General features: G+C 48.7%; 1 protein-coding gene across 2 annotated transcripts in view; it reads right to left on the minus strand.

Annotated features, from left to right (window-relative positions):
* The window catches only part of Mfhas1 (multifunctional ROCO family signaling regulator 1), a 102,768-nt gene extending 89,268 nt beyond the window's left edge, over nt 1–13,500 (minus strand). For both annotated transcript variants that reach the window (XR_001577439.3, XM_006973960.4), the window contains exon 1: nt 10,515–13,500. Coding sequence is in view for 1 of the 2 variants with exons in the window: in XM_006973960.4 (XP_006974022.1) it covers nt 10,515–13,500 (2,986 nt within the window). In the remaining variant the exon portion in view is untranslated. The remainder of the gene's footprint in view (nt 1–10,514) is intronic.
* Between the last annotated feature and the right edge of the window lie 2,662 nt (nt 13,501–16,162).

Consider the following 16,162-nt stretch of genomic DNA (forward strand, 5'->3'; position numbering starts at 1 on the left):
ATAAATTTTGATACCTTAGGCTATGTCTGTCATGTATGATTTCTGGGATAAAGGGCCCAATTATGCCTTGAGCTTGTTTACTCAAGTTCCTTTAAGTTTAAAACCCATATAATGCATTTGAGATGATATTAGTTCATAGCAGAAATTAATGGTACATCCATTTGTTACAGTATGTCTTTTTCCCATAGTGTGTTAGGTATGGTGGATGACATATGGTCAGAATATGTCATAATTTTATCTATCTGACCATCTTAATATTTTTTAGCTGCTAGCAATAATATTAGGCTGACCTAGGCCTATAAGAAACAAAGGAGTAATAGTCGTCTCAAGTACTTGGCAAATCTTTTCCTGAAATATAAGAAACAACCGTGCTTATGTTTAGCAAGCCAATTATTTTTCCCCTGTATTTTAAGTGTTTAGTTGGTTTGGAATATTTAATTTCCTGAACCCAGAAGGCCATATTGCTGGAATCCACACCAGCAGCTCCCTTAGGCACTGCCCTGCATGAATCTGAATTGTTTTCTAGAGAATTGTACAATAATCTTAATTTCTTTAGTAAAGTCAGGATCAACCTTTACTGGGACAATTTTTATACCTTGTACAGCAGAGGAGTTACAGCCTATATTTAGCCCCAGTGTCCCTTCTGGGAAGGTCCAGACTCTTGTATTAAGGCATATAGGTCCATAAGCTTATATATCTCATACCTCAATAAAAACTTTATCCATAGATCCAATTTAGGCATACATCCTCAGTATCTCTAGGTTATTACTGAGATTCATGTATCATTAATAACATCTAGATGTTTATGTGTTACATTGATCTATCCTAATAACTGGCAATTCATATATCATAAATTATTCTTTAACTTTCCTAAACATTCTCTAAATCTAAACTTTTATATCCCTTTATAAAAACTTTATATCCAAAAGCATCTATGTCATTTTGAAATCTGTTAGGTGAGCTATCTTTCACTTGAAATTGGATAGTAAGGCAAATTATCTTTAAACCTGATAAATGGAAATATAATCTAAATTATCTCAAAGCATAGTTTGGAAAAAACCCTGGCAATAAAGGGTATGGCAGTTTTGTCCAAAGCTTAAACATTTTAAATGCTAGGGGGCTAAGTAATGAATTGATTATATGAAATTTAGCATACATAGCATGTACATAAATATGATTTTGTATACGTTAGGGAATTTGATCATTTATGATGATCAAGTTTTGATTTGTATCCTGAAAATTATTTCTAATAGCTTATAGCTTAAATACAACTTATCCTTAACAGTTTACAGTTTAGGTCGGCCAAACAATCAACAAGTTTTATTTCTTAATTATCTTTAATTAAAGTAAACATATTCTTAACAATTTATAAGTTAGTTGCCCTTATAAGCTTAGAACTTTGGTTTTATACCTGTCAGTTTAGCCTTAAAAATATTAAGTTTGTACTGAAATTTTTTTAATATAGAAACAGGAACTCTTATTCAAAAATATAGTATATGAGGAGAGTAACAATTTAATAAATCCTTTAAGGTGTATCATGAAATGAGATAAGCACAGTAAATTTACAGGCCCAAACTAAAACAAAGGAGGAGAAAATTTTTTTTTTTTTTTTTTTTTTTTTTTTTTTTTGTAGCAGTTGCAGCCTGTTTGTCCAGTCTGTATCAAGCCAGATAGCCACGCCACCGGGAATGGCAAGGTGAGGAGAAGGGTGGAGCCCAAGTGAGCTGAGATGCAGATAGCAGATAGTTAGGTTCAGAGGGAAGAAGGCAGATGTTTAGGATTCCGACCCCCAAACGTCTTCAGGGGTCTGATGAATCCATACAGGTCGTAGTAGGGCGTCCCCTAACCAGGACCTGTTTTTTTTTTTTTTTTTTGAAATGGGTTAACTGAAGTTCTTGTACTTGGCCAAGATTTTTGTAAATTACCAAGAACTTAATAGTCAACCCAGAAAAAGGAAAGAGAGAGAAAGAGACACTTTTTTAGGAGAGCTGGGAGTTGCCATTAGTTTTTAAATCGGCATTGGCTGTGAGGCTTGCATTGATTTAAATGAAGGCTGCTGGAGCGGAGCTCCTAGTTAGCTGCAGGGCAAGTTTAGGGCTCAAGTTAGCCCTTAGATTCCAGTAGTTTTAGCAAAAAAGGCTGTTTGTAGCAGGACGCTGCTGCTACTATGGAGAACATAGTGAACTTCATTAGCTCTGGTTTATGCTCTCAGGAGGTCTGGTAGTGTGAGAATATTGTTACCTCCTTGTAAGACCCTGAATGAAGTAACGGCAGGTTTCTCCCTAAAAGGGAGGGGTTAGAATCTCTGCCGCTTATCATATTCTGATGGTAAATCAATCTCATAAGGTTGGTGGCTTTTAGGGGGTCTCCTAAATCTTTCCTTACATTTTTTAGGGGGGGGGGCTTTATGGAATTAAGATAGTCTTTGCTTCCTTATCTAAGCCTGTAAACAGACTAGAGCTGACTGAAATGCCTTTCGTCTTATGCCTGTGTCCTGTAATTTCTATCAAAAACTGATTCTCTTTTGACTCGTGGACTCATGGTGCAAGAAGGATTTTTTTTTTTTTTTCGAGACAGGGTTTCTTTGTGTAGCTTTGCGCCTTTCCTGGATCGCACTCTGTAGACCAGGCTAGCCTCGAACTCACAGAGATCCTCACAGATCCTGTGGCTCTGCCTCCAGAGTGCTGGGATTAAAGGCATGCGCCACCACCGCCCGTCTGCAAGAAGGATTCTTAATAGGGAAGGGAGATATTTAACTATTCACCTACTCACCACAAAGAGGCCTGGGGTTCCTCCCGGTCTGCAGCACCTTTGGTGAGGTCCGTCGGTAGCCGGCACTTCAGGGGTCACCTTTACGACTCCCCGGAGAGACTGCCTCGTCTCTGGACAGCCTCCGCCAAGCACACCACTGCTTTTTGAGTGTGCTTGGTAGATTACTCTTCCTGAGACTGGGTACCCAAGGGCGCCAGGTCTTGTATAATATTAGAGGGACCAGCCTCAATATTATACATCCCAGGGGCTCAGGAGAGAGAACTACTAACGGCGAGGACTATTATCAGGAAATATAATCTCAGCACACCGAGTTCTATAGTCCACTTGCTTTAATTCCTCTGGCATAACATCCTTTATACACAGTTTCAGTTCTGTTCTCATGTCTAGCTCCTTTCTTGTCTGATTTCTCTCTATATTTATCTACTGTCCCCTCTATGTTCTATCTTAATTCCTTCATCTAGTTCTGCCCCTTCTAGGTTCTCATCCATCTTGTTCCTTCCCATATCATCTCCTCTCCCACCTCCTCTCTCCTCTTCTCATTCTAACTCATCTAGTTCTTCCCCATCTGGCTCTTCCTCATCTTCCATCTCGTTCCTCTAGTACTCTCCTGTAGCCCTTCAATCTAGTTCTTCCCCATCTCAGTTTGTTCCTCTCAAGTTCTTACCCATCTCGTTCTTCCATTCTCTTCTCTCTTCCTTCTGTCCTCTGCTTTACAGTTATATATCTCCCCAAAATCACAATCCTCCCCTCCACCCAGGACACTCAGCCTGAACTTCCTCAGGCAGTGATCTCAGTCTCTAGGCAACCTGTGTACAGCTAGATGCCCCTGGTGATAGTTAAAGGGAGATCTGGAACTGGAGGTAAGATTTGGGAAAGGAGGAAGTTAAGTTTAATTAGCACATCCACCAGGCCTTCTCAAACAGGTAGCCTGGATGCTTAAGTCTGTTCTTAGAGAGTACAGAGGTATCTCTGATAAGGTACTTTCCTCCATCCGGTGATGGACCTGGCCGGATGCTACCAATAATGATAATTACAGGGAGGCTTGAACTGGGAGTTCTGGCTGAGCATATCTGTTAGCACAGAAGTTTATCTAAATATTCCTAGAAGTGGTTAGGTAAGTAGTTAGAGATCTATAAAGTTAGTAAGGCTGTAAGAAAGGAGGGGTCTGAGCTAAATTGTGTAAAGCTATTACTTAATGTCTACCTGACCCAGGCGGTGTCCCCTTGTGGAATTTACCTTAAGTCAGGAGACTCGCCTGTGGGTTGTTATCACTGTTAATCCTCGGAAATTGGGTGACCACCTGGGTGATGTCTCCTTTAGTCCTTGAAAGTGGCTAGGGGAGATATCTGATTCCAGAGAAAGCCTTTCCTGAGGCTGTTCTCCAAATGCTTGGAATGTGTATGTCTAGAGAGTGATCAGTCCACATTGTTAGCCCTTCTTAGGGAAAAATCAATTGGGAAAACTATGAAGGAACACATGATTTTCATAACAGAAGACAGCTGATATATAACAAGCCAAGTAACACCAAAAACTCCTTGGGATTTGGCTTCCTCTGGAGGAATTCCCTGATCCCTCCAGGTAGTGACTTTGCCATAACCAGCTGAGTTCTTATGATATATTTCTGCGGCCCGCAAGACGATACCCTTCTTCAGATGGGGGTTGGGGGGGTGTCTCTAGGTCCATGAGTTGATCACATGCAGTCTGTGGGTGTCTGAGGTGCCCATGAATCATTCTGAGGGCAAGACAAGAAGGCCAGCTTCATTCACGCCAGAGCATTATGTGGATATGTGCCAATGTGCTTTCACTTCCTCTGAGGGAAAGGCATCAGCCCAGAGAAGGACAAGAGGACACCCTCAACTCCCAGCAACTGGCTTCCGAGCAGAAAGGCTGAGTCTGAGAGACCTGAGGCCTGGCTGAGTGGGGCCTGCCCAGAACAGGGCTGCCTGGTGTACTTCCTCAGAGACTGTGGATGAGGGAACAGCACAGGAACGACAAGAAAGCGTCAAGACTGGGCCAGCACTTGCCCTGGTTCTTCAACAACACAAACAAAAGCCCGCTAGTGATGGCTGCCGAGTCTATAATCAAAGGGCGCCAATGGAGTGAAGAGAGGTGAGGGGCAAGGTGGGGGAACCACCAGAAACATTCACTTCCGAATTGGCCCTTCCCACACCCCCAGCAAGAACTGGCGCTTCTTCCCAGCCACCAGGAAAGCACTATTATCTAGATCCTCCCTAGTCCTCCCGAAACATCCCTGAGTGTACCCCAACAGTGTGTTAGATATGGGAATAAGGGAGAGCTAAACCAGGCCAGGCTCACCAGGGAGCATGGGGAGCAGGAGGCAGACCATACACAAACTGTGTGTCACAAACAAAAGGTATCTCTCTGGGACTTTCTCCAGTACCTGAGCAAGGGCAGCCTTAAAAGTGCACTGTAGAACTGAGACTCCAAATCTTAAAATAATTTGAGCACTACTAAAAACTTCCCCCCAGTCTTTGAGCTCTGTTCTGCACAGCGTTTCTTTCTCCTCCTACATGGTCAAGGTTTTTCTTTTTATGCGGAGCAAAGTCCTACGAAGTTCAAAGAGGCCTGTTTATGAAAATAAAAACCCAGGGGCATCAATATTAATAAAGCTAAATTAAAAAGGTACTGAATAACATAACCTTTGTGGAGTTAAAAAACAATGACTAATTCAATCCAAGCAACTGGGTCATGCTCAGATTCCAGTAATTGTAAAATTTAGATATAATAAGGCCAGAACTTTGCTTCGCTTCAGTAGTCAAAATGAAGGGCCCATTCAGGGCCAAGTGCTGCAGTCCAAACCCAGCAGGAGAGCCAGGACATCTGAGGTGGGGGGAGCAGGGCAGGGCAGCGTCCCCATCCGGTACTACCTGGGAACTTGACAGTGCAACAAAGAGATTCTTCTTATAAAGTGCCAAACCGTCACTGAGGGAAACACCTGAGAGGCTTCCGGGGACCACAAAGCCTGGGGCAGGTCTCCTCTTAGAGGAAGCAAGTGAACAATCTAATCAAAGGGGTATTGTGACACACACAGCCACTCCTGGAACAAGAGAAATATGCTAAGCATCAGACAGGCGTACACCATCAGACAGGCCCGCACCATCAGACCCATACATAGTCAGACAAGCATACGTTGTCAGATTGGCACACACAGATGGGTACACACGACAATCAGATAGGCACCAAGTGTCAGAACGTGTAGCCAGACAAACAGACACTGTCAGATGGGTACACACACTGTCAGACAGACATCCACCATTCTATGAGCACCCACTGTCAGATAGGTATACACACACACACAGTCCGGCAGACACACATTGTCATATGGCCACACACAGCCAGAAAGGCACACACTATCATCTGGGTACACATTGTCAGATGGGCACACATAGTCAGACAGGTACATACAGTTAAACAAGTGCACATTGCACACACATGGGTACACACAGTCAAGCAAACACACACTGTTATATGGGTACACATTTTCAGACAGACAGACATAGTCATATGGGCACATACTGTCAGACAGGCATCACTACAATATGGTCACACACGGTCATATGGGTACACATGGTCAGGCAGACACACACTGTCAGATCGGCACACACAGACAGACATACACAGTTAGACACACTGCCAGACAGGCACACACAGACAGACATACACAGTCAGACAGCCACACACTGTACACATGGGTACACAATGTCAGACAGGCACACACAGACAGACATACACAGTCAGACACACTGCCAGACAGGCACACACAGACAGACACACACAGTCAGACAACCACACATTGTACACATGGGTACACACTGTCAGACAGGCACACACTGTCTTATGGGCATATACAGTCTGACAGGTACACATTAGGTGCAAAATATGGAGGAGCAAAGAGCACTTGTGGGATATGGAAAGGCTCTGTGTGAATGAATGTGTCCAAAATTGAAGAAAACCACACAATTAATGAAACTTACTGGATTGCTTTCTCCTTACTGTTAAAAAATTACAGCTCATAATTTGTAGAGTGGATATGTCAATGAAAGTGAAAACTTATATTCAAAGTCAGGTAGACAAAGCCACATTCTTCCAGCTTAAAACCACACAGCAGTCCTGTGATTGCTGAAATGCTATCAATGCTCAGCAATCGTGGTGCAGTCCAGTGTTCTGGCCACTTAGTCCGTCAGGTCAGCCAGCCAGCCTCAGAGGGCCGATCATTCTGGTTTAAATGACACAGGCCAAGAGAATAAAAACATGACTAGACAGCCCATAGGAAGGACAGTATGCTCTGGGAATGAGAGCGCAGGACCAATTATGGGGCAGAAATGGAAGAGGGTGGTGGGTCGTGGTGGTATATAGGCAGGAACTGATACCCAGAGGAAACATTAGATTTTCACAGTGATATTCTGAAAACTTACTGTGTTTGTGTGAGCGCGCATGATTCAGTACATGTGTGGAGGCCAGTTCTTCCTTCTACCCTTACATGGATTCTGGGAATGAAACTCAGGTCTCTGGGACCTGCTAGACAAGGGCCTTTACCTGTTGAGCCACAGTGACCTTTCTTCGGTTTCTGGAAGAACCCTGGAGGGCTAGAGAGATGGCCCAGGGAGGGGGTAAGAGCACTGGAGTACCTGGGTTCAATTCCCAGCACCCACAGGGCAGCTAACAACGATCTGTAATGCCAACACTCTCCTCTGTACAGACAGACATGCAGACTGAACATCCACAGATAAAATAAATAAATCTTTACTTAAACTCCTGTATGTCATCCCAATTGTCTTCAGTAAAATAAATCTGTAATCCCTTTGACAATGGGATTGGATCTTGTCTGTGAGAAATTTTAAATTCATGGTTGTTGGCTAAGGATCTCCAAAATTAAAGCAGGAGAAACCCAGCCCCACATCATCCAGCCAGCTAAAGTAGTTCTCGCCAGAAAATGCAGGTGGGCAGGGCCAGGAGAATTTTCCATATAAGAACATTTTAAAAGGTACTAATGTGATGGAGTGCCTCTGCAGAATGGGACGGAGCAACATGGGAATTGGTACTTGATGTCCCAGAGCAAACAAACAAACAAAAAAAAAAAAACTAAAAAATCAGTTTTAAAACCACTACATGGAAAATTGTGAGTTTACAAGAAAACTTGATACTTTAATGTAGTGAAGTCACCAATTTTCTGTCCCTAAAAAGGGAACGAAAGACATAAAAAGACTCCACAGAAAGACAGAGAGCTACTCATAGATTCAAAAGCTCCTCCCATGACTGAAACATGTTCTAATCACCTAAGGGTGTGTGTGTGTCCCCTTAATGAACATCAAAAGTTGTCATTTCTCCCATGTGACAGTCTAGATTTCAGTATTTTTAGTTCTTACCCGATCTTTCAGAATTATGACAATTACTAATAAATGATGAGAATCCCAGAAAAAAAATATGTCAGAGAAAAAAAAATCCTGTTCTTTTTCTGTTGTCATAATGTAAAGAAAAACACAGTACTGTCAACTTTTCCCCAATATTCGGATCGCTCTTCTACTTTGGGGGGGGGGGGATACAAACCAAAATGAATTCTTTAAAAAAGAAAATCTCTGATAGAAATATTCCATGCGTGTTATAAAAAAAATAACTAAAAAATAACTAATGGCATATGTCTCAATATAGATGTATGTTCTTACATACATCTCTTCCTTTCTCAACTTGAAAATCCCTTATAGCCTGGATTGCCAACCAGACCAGACGGGCCTCATTTGAAAGGCAAATGAGACGCAAGCCCCGCCCCCTGCTCAGTGTTCCCGTCTCACTGCCAGCTCCTCTATGCAGTAGATGACGGTGACGGTAAGACATTCAGAGCACAGGTGACGGTAAAAACCACGCTAGCCTCACGGTTTCACTAACAGAATTCCTCAGCCCAGACTGGTCCTTGCTCAAGGATGTGCTTCCCTTTGTCGTGGGCGAGGACATCCATTTAATTCACACTCTGTCTCTGCAGTGAGCAACAACTGAGTAGGTTATGAGTACAGTGCTCCCAACCTCTCTGTACAGCTCAGCAACGTGAGAAAGAAAGAGTTTGGCTTCCATGAATAAAATACAATGGCAAGTGTCAGATACACGGAGACACCCACCAAGTCCGGGCCTGTGACAAGATGCCAGATAATCCTACAGAATGGCTGGCTCCACAGGCTGGAAACCCAATATGGTGCTCCCTTTTTTTTTTCCCCAAGCTGAAGAATTAAACCTAGATCTGGGGCAACGGAAAGACTTTACCTCCGGAAATATTGGTATCCTATTCCTTCCCGATACTATTACAAGGTGCATTCTCGTTGGCACTCACGCCCAGACAAAGATCAGAGTGGCATTCAGTCACCCTACAGCCTACCCCTGGTTGGCGGCGGGACCCAGGTGAGAAAGGCTCAGTGGTACCATTGTTACAGGATTTGTGCTAAGGATGTTTGTAACACTATCGACCACGTGGGCTACACACAAACCAGCTGTTAAAGAACTCCAAACCATGAGGAGACGGTTCCTAGATGAAGACTTGAGCCTAATTAGCCAGGAAAAAAAAAAAATCCCAGGCAAAGCAGAGAAAAAGACCAGGAGTTCCCAGGATGGTTTCCCAGGAAACTACCCTTGATAACACTACAGTGATGGATGCATGTCATTCATTACGCATTTGCCCAAACCCATGGGAATAAATACCCAGAGCGAGCTCCAATGTAAGCTAGGAATTCCAGACAAGGGTTCACTCCAGTGGGTTGAGGGAAGGAGCGAATAGACTGCTCCTGAGCAGGGGATGATGGATGACGACAGGGAGGCTGTGCATCTGTGAGGGAGGGTGCAGGTGGAGAAAAACCCATACCCTTCTGTTCAGTGCCGCTGCATCTTTAAAACTGCTCATTTAAAAAAAAAAAAAAAAATGAGGATTTCTTTCCTTTTAATCTCAAACTAGTCCTCAAATTCTCTCACTCGCCTGTAACTGTTTACAAAAGAAAAAGACAAAAGACAAAGACAAAATATGACTCTATCGTGCGTTTTCTTGTCTCGTTTCCCCTTCCATGACTTATAAACCACCATCGGAAAGCCCCATTTACCAGAGAAACGTATCGGACGGCGTCTATAAAACTCAAAATTGCCAGGAAATATTGGAGGAAATTCCCCTCGGAGAAGTGAGTCCTCTCTGTTCTGAACTGGTCAAGGCTGAACTCGCCAAAGGCAGGCATGCATTACAGACCACTCAGCCATCACTCACCCCAGTTACAGAACATTCTTTGGATTGCTCAAGGAAAGCCAGCCCTAACTCTGGCTTGCCAGATACACCAGGACTTTAAACAAAAGCCTATGACCACCAACACAGACTCAGGCTCCTCCCTCTCTCCCTCCGACAACGTGTGAGCATCAGCACAGGGCTGATGTCACCCTCATCCCAGCTCCTGTACAACCACCTGAGAATTCCCTCTACAAAATGCGGCTGACTTCCGAAGAAGGATAAAGGAGACCCGGAAATGTTTTAAATTTGGCAGTGTAAGTCTCCCTGTTTGAAGAGAACGGATGCTCGTGGTTTGCAATTCCTGTTGCTTTGGCTTATGCCGCAGTCACCCTGGGTCTACCTTGGAAAGCTTTGCTGGAGAGCCTATGAGGCTACAGCAACATTCTGCCACGTGAGAAACAAACGTCTCCAAAAAAACCACAATGTAACACAAACCACCAATGAACCCCAGCACAGCCTCTCCACCTACCTGGGAAAGCGTGTGGATTGGGGGACCCTCTCTTAAGGCACTTAGAACAGAGGATGTGCACGGTGTAGTGCAGTCCAGGCCATTCCTGAAGCAGGACGTTCAGTTCCTCTACCAAAGGGGTGATGGCTTGCCATGCCGTCCATATATTTGGTAACGATGCATGGCTAGCGATGGACAGGGTGTCTGGCTGCAGGACCCCCTTGGCGGGTCTGTAACTCACCACCACAGGAACTTTTCCTCTATAGGCAAAGATCTGAAATTTCCCATCCGACCTGTGCACCACATGGCTGTTGATCTGGACACTGTAGCGTGCAAACAATCCAGGTGGAAAGGTAAAGGGAAAACTATATTCAATCTGCAACTGTTCGGCCACAAAGGACTGCCCAGCCAGGTTGGTCCCATTAATCCAGGCCTCTGCGTGGGGCACCTCATTCTGCACGTAGCAGGGGAACTTGTACCAAGCCGTGGAGCCATTCAATGGCTTGCCTTTGGGTTTATTGAGGCAGTAACAGAGTCCCATCTTCTCCAACAGCTCCAGGAGGAGCTGCAAGTCCTGCTGGGCCTGGACGTGAGGCTTAAGCAGCAACCGGATGACATGGGCCGGCAAGAGCCCATGCAGCAGAAAGCCTTCCACATAATGATGAAGCTGAGTGGCCCGGAGTGGGTCCTGACCCGGGGTGGGCACTGCCGGAGTGAGGAAGCTCTCCCCCTCCCCCTCCCCCTCCCCACTGGTCCCCAGGAGCAGTTTATGCAGCAGCAAAGAAGCATCTCTCTGGAAAAAGACATTGAGGATGTCAATGAGGCGGGTGAGGTTGTGGAAGACATGCTCCTTGAGGGCGGGGCTATCCTCAAAATAGAGCAGCTTGCCGCTCTCGTGCAGATAGGAAAGGGCGCTCTGCAGCCGGTCCTCCGTCAGACCTGCCTGCAGACCCAGGCGGGCCGAGTCCCACCAGCTCAGCCACAGTCGCTGCGCCTGAGGTGGCTGGAAGTGGAGTTCCTCCAGCACCTGCCAGGATCGAGGCAGGACTCGGTGTAAGTTGGGGAAGATCTCCCGGTGCTCAGCTACCGAGAGCAGCTTGTCGCGGAGGCGTTGCAATTGGTGGGGGTCCCTGCAGCTAACGGGCAGCACGGGGGAGAGGATCTGCAGCCGGTGGTTGAGCAGGTATTGGAAATGGGCCTTGCGCCTGCGAAGGTTCTTGTCGGAAACACCGTAGTAGGCTGCGTGGGGGCTGGCAGAGCGCAGCTCGAAGTCCCGAGCCAGGGCCTCATCCACCACCTTGGCTAGACGGCTTAGGCCCTCTGCATCGTGCTTCTCCTGTAGGGAGATCTGGCGGTGAATGTCCAGACACTTCTCCTCAAGCTCCCGCTCCCCACACAGGTCCGCGTGTGTGCCCACAATGCACACCACGGCGTGAGGCACCCGGGCCCCCACCCGGTGCAAGAAGGTGCCCACGGTAGTAGGAAAGCAGCGAGGTTCATAGGTGGCCAAGTTGACCACCAGCACATACAGGGCTCCTGGGGAGAGGAAGAAGGGCTGGATCACCTCATAGCTTTCATCACCGGCTAAGTCATACACAATGAACCGCAGGCCCCGGGAAGCATCCGCAGTCCAGCTGGTCACCTCGATGCCCTTGCTCCCAAGGGGAGGGAAAAGCAGGTAGTTCTTCTCCTTGTCCCCTCCTCCTTGGTCTCCTTCCACTTTGTCCTCCGTGAGGCAGTGTCGGAGCAGGGTCTTGCCTGCAGCCTTGTGGCCCATGAGGAGCAGCTTGAGGCGGGGCTGCACAGCTGGCTGGGAATGAGCCAATTCCTTCTGGTAGGCTGCGATGTAGGGGATCCCCTTCATGCAGACTTCGTAAGGGGGCTGAATCAGGGGGTTGTCCTTGATTTTCCACAAGCCCACCCGGGAGAGCTGGCCAAAGTTGTCGGGCAGAACAGCGATCTGGTTGCCCTGAAGGACCAGCTCCTCCAGGCCCGTCAGCTCCACAATGGAGTCCGGCAAGTAGCGGATGCGGTTATTATCCAACCACAGGGTGAGAAGCCGGCCCAGCCCGGCGATAAGAGATGGCACTGAGGTGAGCTGGTTCCGACTAAGGTAGAGCTCCTCCAGACCAGCCAGGGGCAGCAGCGCCTCAGGAAACTCCTCAAAGAGGTTGGAAGAGAGGTTGAGCATTTTGAGCCTTTGCAGGCGGCTGAACTCGGGGGGCAGAGCTTGCAGCCCGTTATTGTCTAACATGAGGCTCTCCAAACTGGCCAGCTCACAGAAGCCGCTGGGCAGGGTGCCAAGCTCGGCCCCACTAAGCCAGAGAATCTTGAGGGCACGCAGGGCACTGATATCCTCAGGTAGGCCTCGCAGCCGGTTGCTGGATACGTCCAGCTCCTCCAGGGCAGCCAGCTGCAGCAGCTGCCTGGGAAAGGCGGTGAGTTGGTTGTGGTCCACGTCGAGGGTGCGCAGGTGGTTGAGGCAGGAGAAGGAATCCGGCAGATGCGCTAGCCGGTTGAAGCTGACATCCAGCTCCTCCAGGTGGCCGAGGGCACCCAGCTGGGCAGGCAGCGCCGGCAGCTGGTTGTGGCTCAAGTTGAGCTTGCGCAGCTCCCTTAGGGCGCTCACCACCTCGGCACCCAGAACGGTCAGCCGGTTGTGGCTCACGTCCAGCTCCGTAAGGTGATGGCCTAGCTCCGCCACCGCAGGGGGCAGCCGGGCAAAGCGGTTCCTGCGCAAGACCAAGATGCGAAGGCTGCCCAGAGCCGACCCCAGACCTTCAGGCACATCCTCCAGGCCGTTGTTCCCCAGGTTCAGCACCTCAATGTCCCCGATGTTGGCCGGCAGCACCAGCTGGGGGGCGTCGGGGGACTCGAGTGAATCGCCTCCGGCCCTCGGGCAGCTGAGCGTGAGCTGGCGCAGGTTGCTCCGCAGCTTCCTGGCGCGCAGGGCGGCGTCCCGCCACAGTCTCACCGTCTTCAGGTTGCCACTGTCCTTGCCAGCCATGGCGGGGCCCGGCGCCGACAACCCTCACGCCGGCACCGGAGCCCGCAGCTGCATGCCGCGCTGCACCCCAGCCGGCGCCCGGGCCCTCCTCTGGCTCCCGCTGCTCCCGGGCCACCACCCCTGCGCGGCCAGCGGCCGTGGGTCCCTAGCGCAGCCAGCAGCCGGGCGCCCGCAGCTGGGGGGCGGCGGCGGCGGCGGCGACGCGGGCAGCTCTGGGGGGCTCCGGGCAAGCGGCGCGGAGCTGGGCTGCGGCCGCGCAACACGGCTCGCATTCTCCGTGCTCCCGGGCCATGGGCGCGCCGGGCAGCAGGGCCGCCGCCCGCCGCGCCGCGGAGGATGCCTGCTCCTCTTCCAGCTCCGCCCGCCTCGCGGTGCCTGGGTAGCCGACTCCAGCCCCGCTACCCTCGCAGCGGCGGCCCGGAGGCCGGCGGCGTCGCCTCCGCTAGCAGCAGGAGGAGGGCAGCGCTCGGCTCCGCTGCCGGCATGCTGCGGGCGCAGGGCCGGGGCGCCGGGGGCGGCGGCGTCTCCTTGTCTCCGTTTCCCCGCGGCTCGGGCGGGAGCGCGAGCGCCGCGTCCCCGGCGCTTGGGAGGGCTCGATCGGAAAGCTACAGCGCCGCCCGGTGGAGCGGCCCCCACGTGACCGGCGGAGGCGCCGCTTGTTCCCGGCACCGCCCCAGGGGCGGGAGTTGCAAGCCAGCACAAGCTGCGAGGCTTGGGGGCGCCGGGCATGGTGGTAAGGTTAGCGGCGTGGACCTTGTCCCTCTCTGCGAGGCTCACCGGACGCGACCCTCAAGGCTGGTGTGGGACTCTGGGGTCTCCGGGTTGGGCTCCCCCGCATCTGGCTCTTTGTTGGCCCTGGGTCTCTAAGGATTTCTTATTCATCCCTAACGCGTAGGATTTAGCTGGCTTCCTTACTCATTCTTACTCACTGTCCCTTCCCTGCATCATACACCCACACCATTATGGAACAGGCAGAATTCAAGGGACCGGGGTCAAGGAGCTTAAAAATGAGAGGGTAGTTAAACAAAAGGCAGATAGGTGAAAGTAGATAACCCTTGGTCCATTTGATAAGGAGTTATTGGGGCTCATTTGTACTAACTAGGTCCACCAAAGCCTAGTTTTCAACTCCCCTGGTTTGAGCCAGCACCTTTCTGGCCTGATTGTGGGTGGTTGGAGGTCGGAGGCAATGCAAGATGTCTTACCTGGGCCATCCCATTTAGCGTCACAACCACATGAAACATGCTACGTCTTGAATCCGACATTCCCACTGCTCTGTGGAGCCAAGAAAATGACGGTGGGATCAGCCATATTTTTGCTATGTTCAGCTTGGGTTTGTTTCCATTGAAAGGAAGTTGGTCTGAGATCCTATCTATACCAAGCAACCCCCTCTGAGTTTATCAAAGCCTTGAAACCCATCAAGACCATGGGTATCACCTCCACCATTGCCTCCCAGTTTGTTAATCACCTTATCTTAGGAACCTTTGGCAGGGTAAAGGCTGGTTGGAAGGGACAGTCACTTTCATTGGGGGTGAGGCCTCTGATGGGTTGCTAATGCCTTAGCGGTTGGCCCCGTGCAAATAAAGCACTAACTGGACTCCATTATTCTAGAGAGCGAGTGAGCAGAGAATGGGGAGAGGAAGGAGAGAGGAAAGGAAGAACAAGAAGTTAGGGGGGAAGTGGGGGAGGGGAGTCGAGGGAGTTGAAGGGGAAATTGGGAGGATATGATCAATATTCATTGTATCCATGTATGAACTTCTCAAAAAATAAAGACAAGAGATCTTTTCAAGTAATCAAATAGTTCAGCCTCAGGGATTTGAACTGAGTTGGTTAAATTCGGTGTTTAACATACTCTAGCTTTACTCCATACACACCGATGTTCATGGACCATGTTCAGTGCATACGGCTCTTCAAAGAGAGAAACTGACAGAGAAATCCACCCCAATGATGATTATCAAGTCCTGGGCAAGCAAGCAATCCTGTAATAAGGATGCTCTCGGGGTTAGTCTTGGATACCTTGTTTAAAACCAGTAATTTAGCAGTCACTACTTACCTGCTTTCACTCTGAAGGACTTCCTGAGAAATGAAACACTCGAGGATTCCAGTATTCTCTTAGAGGTGATGTGGTGTGGTGTGTGTGTGTGTGTTCTAAATCACGGAGGCCGACCCTTTTGTTTTTCACAGAAGTAGGAAGGGCCTAAAAGATGTGAAGCAACCTGTCTGCCCTTGACTATTAGGAGGTTTGTTGGTTCCAAAGGCGAGGTGGTGCACTGTAGCACATCCTCCCCCTACACACACACACACACACACACACACACACACACACACACACACACACGGTCTTCATGAGGGTGAACTCTGAATTTTCCGCACTTCTGCTTTTAATAAATAGAATAATGTGAAACTCTGCCTGAGGAGGAAGCCGGGCCAAGCCTTCAGTGCCCTGCTGGATCTTAAGTAGCTCGCCTTCAGTCCTAAAGTGGTTTAAATTGCATCCAAATAGCCCTGACTAAACTGTTGCCCTTTGAAGCCATCAGAAAAGTAGCATCCTTCCGTGGTAAACGTCTTCTCCCTTTGTCATTAGATAATCTGTCGTTTTGTTGATCTGTTCAAGAGAGCTGAGTGGGGTCCAACCAGTCAGCCTTTAGGTGTGCCCCTTCCCAGG

The sequence above is a fragment of the Peromyscus maniculatus genome, chromosome 17 (genome assembly GCF_049852395.1).
Source record: "Peromyscus maniculatus bairdii isolate BWxNUB_F1_BW_parent chromosome 17, HU_Pman_BW_mat_3.1, whole genome shotgun sequence".
Taxonomy (NCBI): domain Eukaryota; kingdom Metazoa; phylum Chordata; class Mammalia; order Rodentia; family Cricetidae; genus Peromyscus; species Peromyscus maniculatus.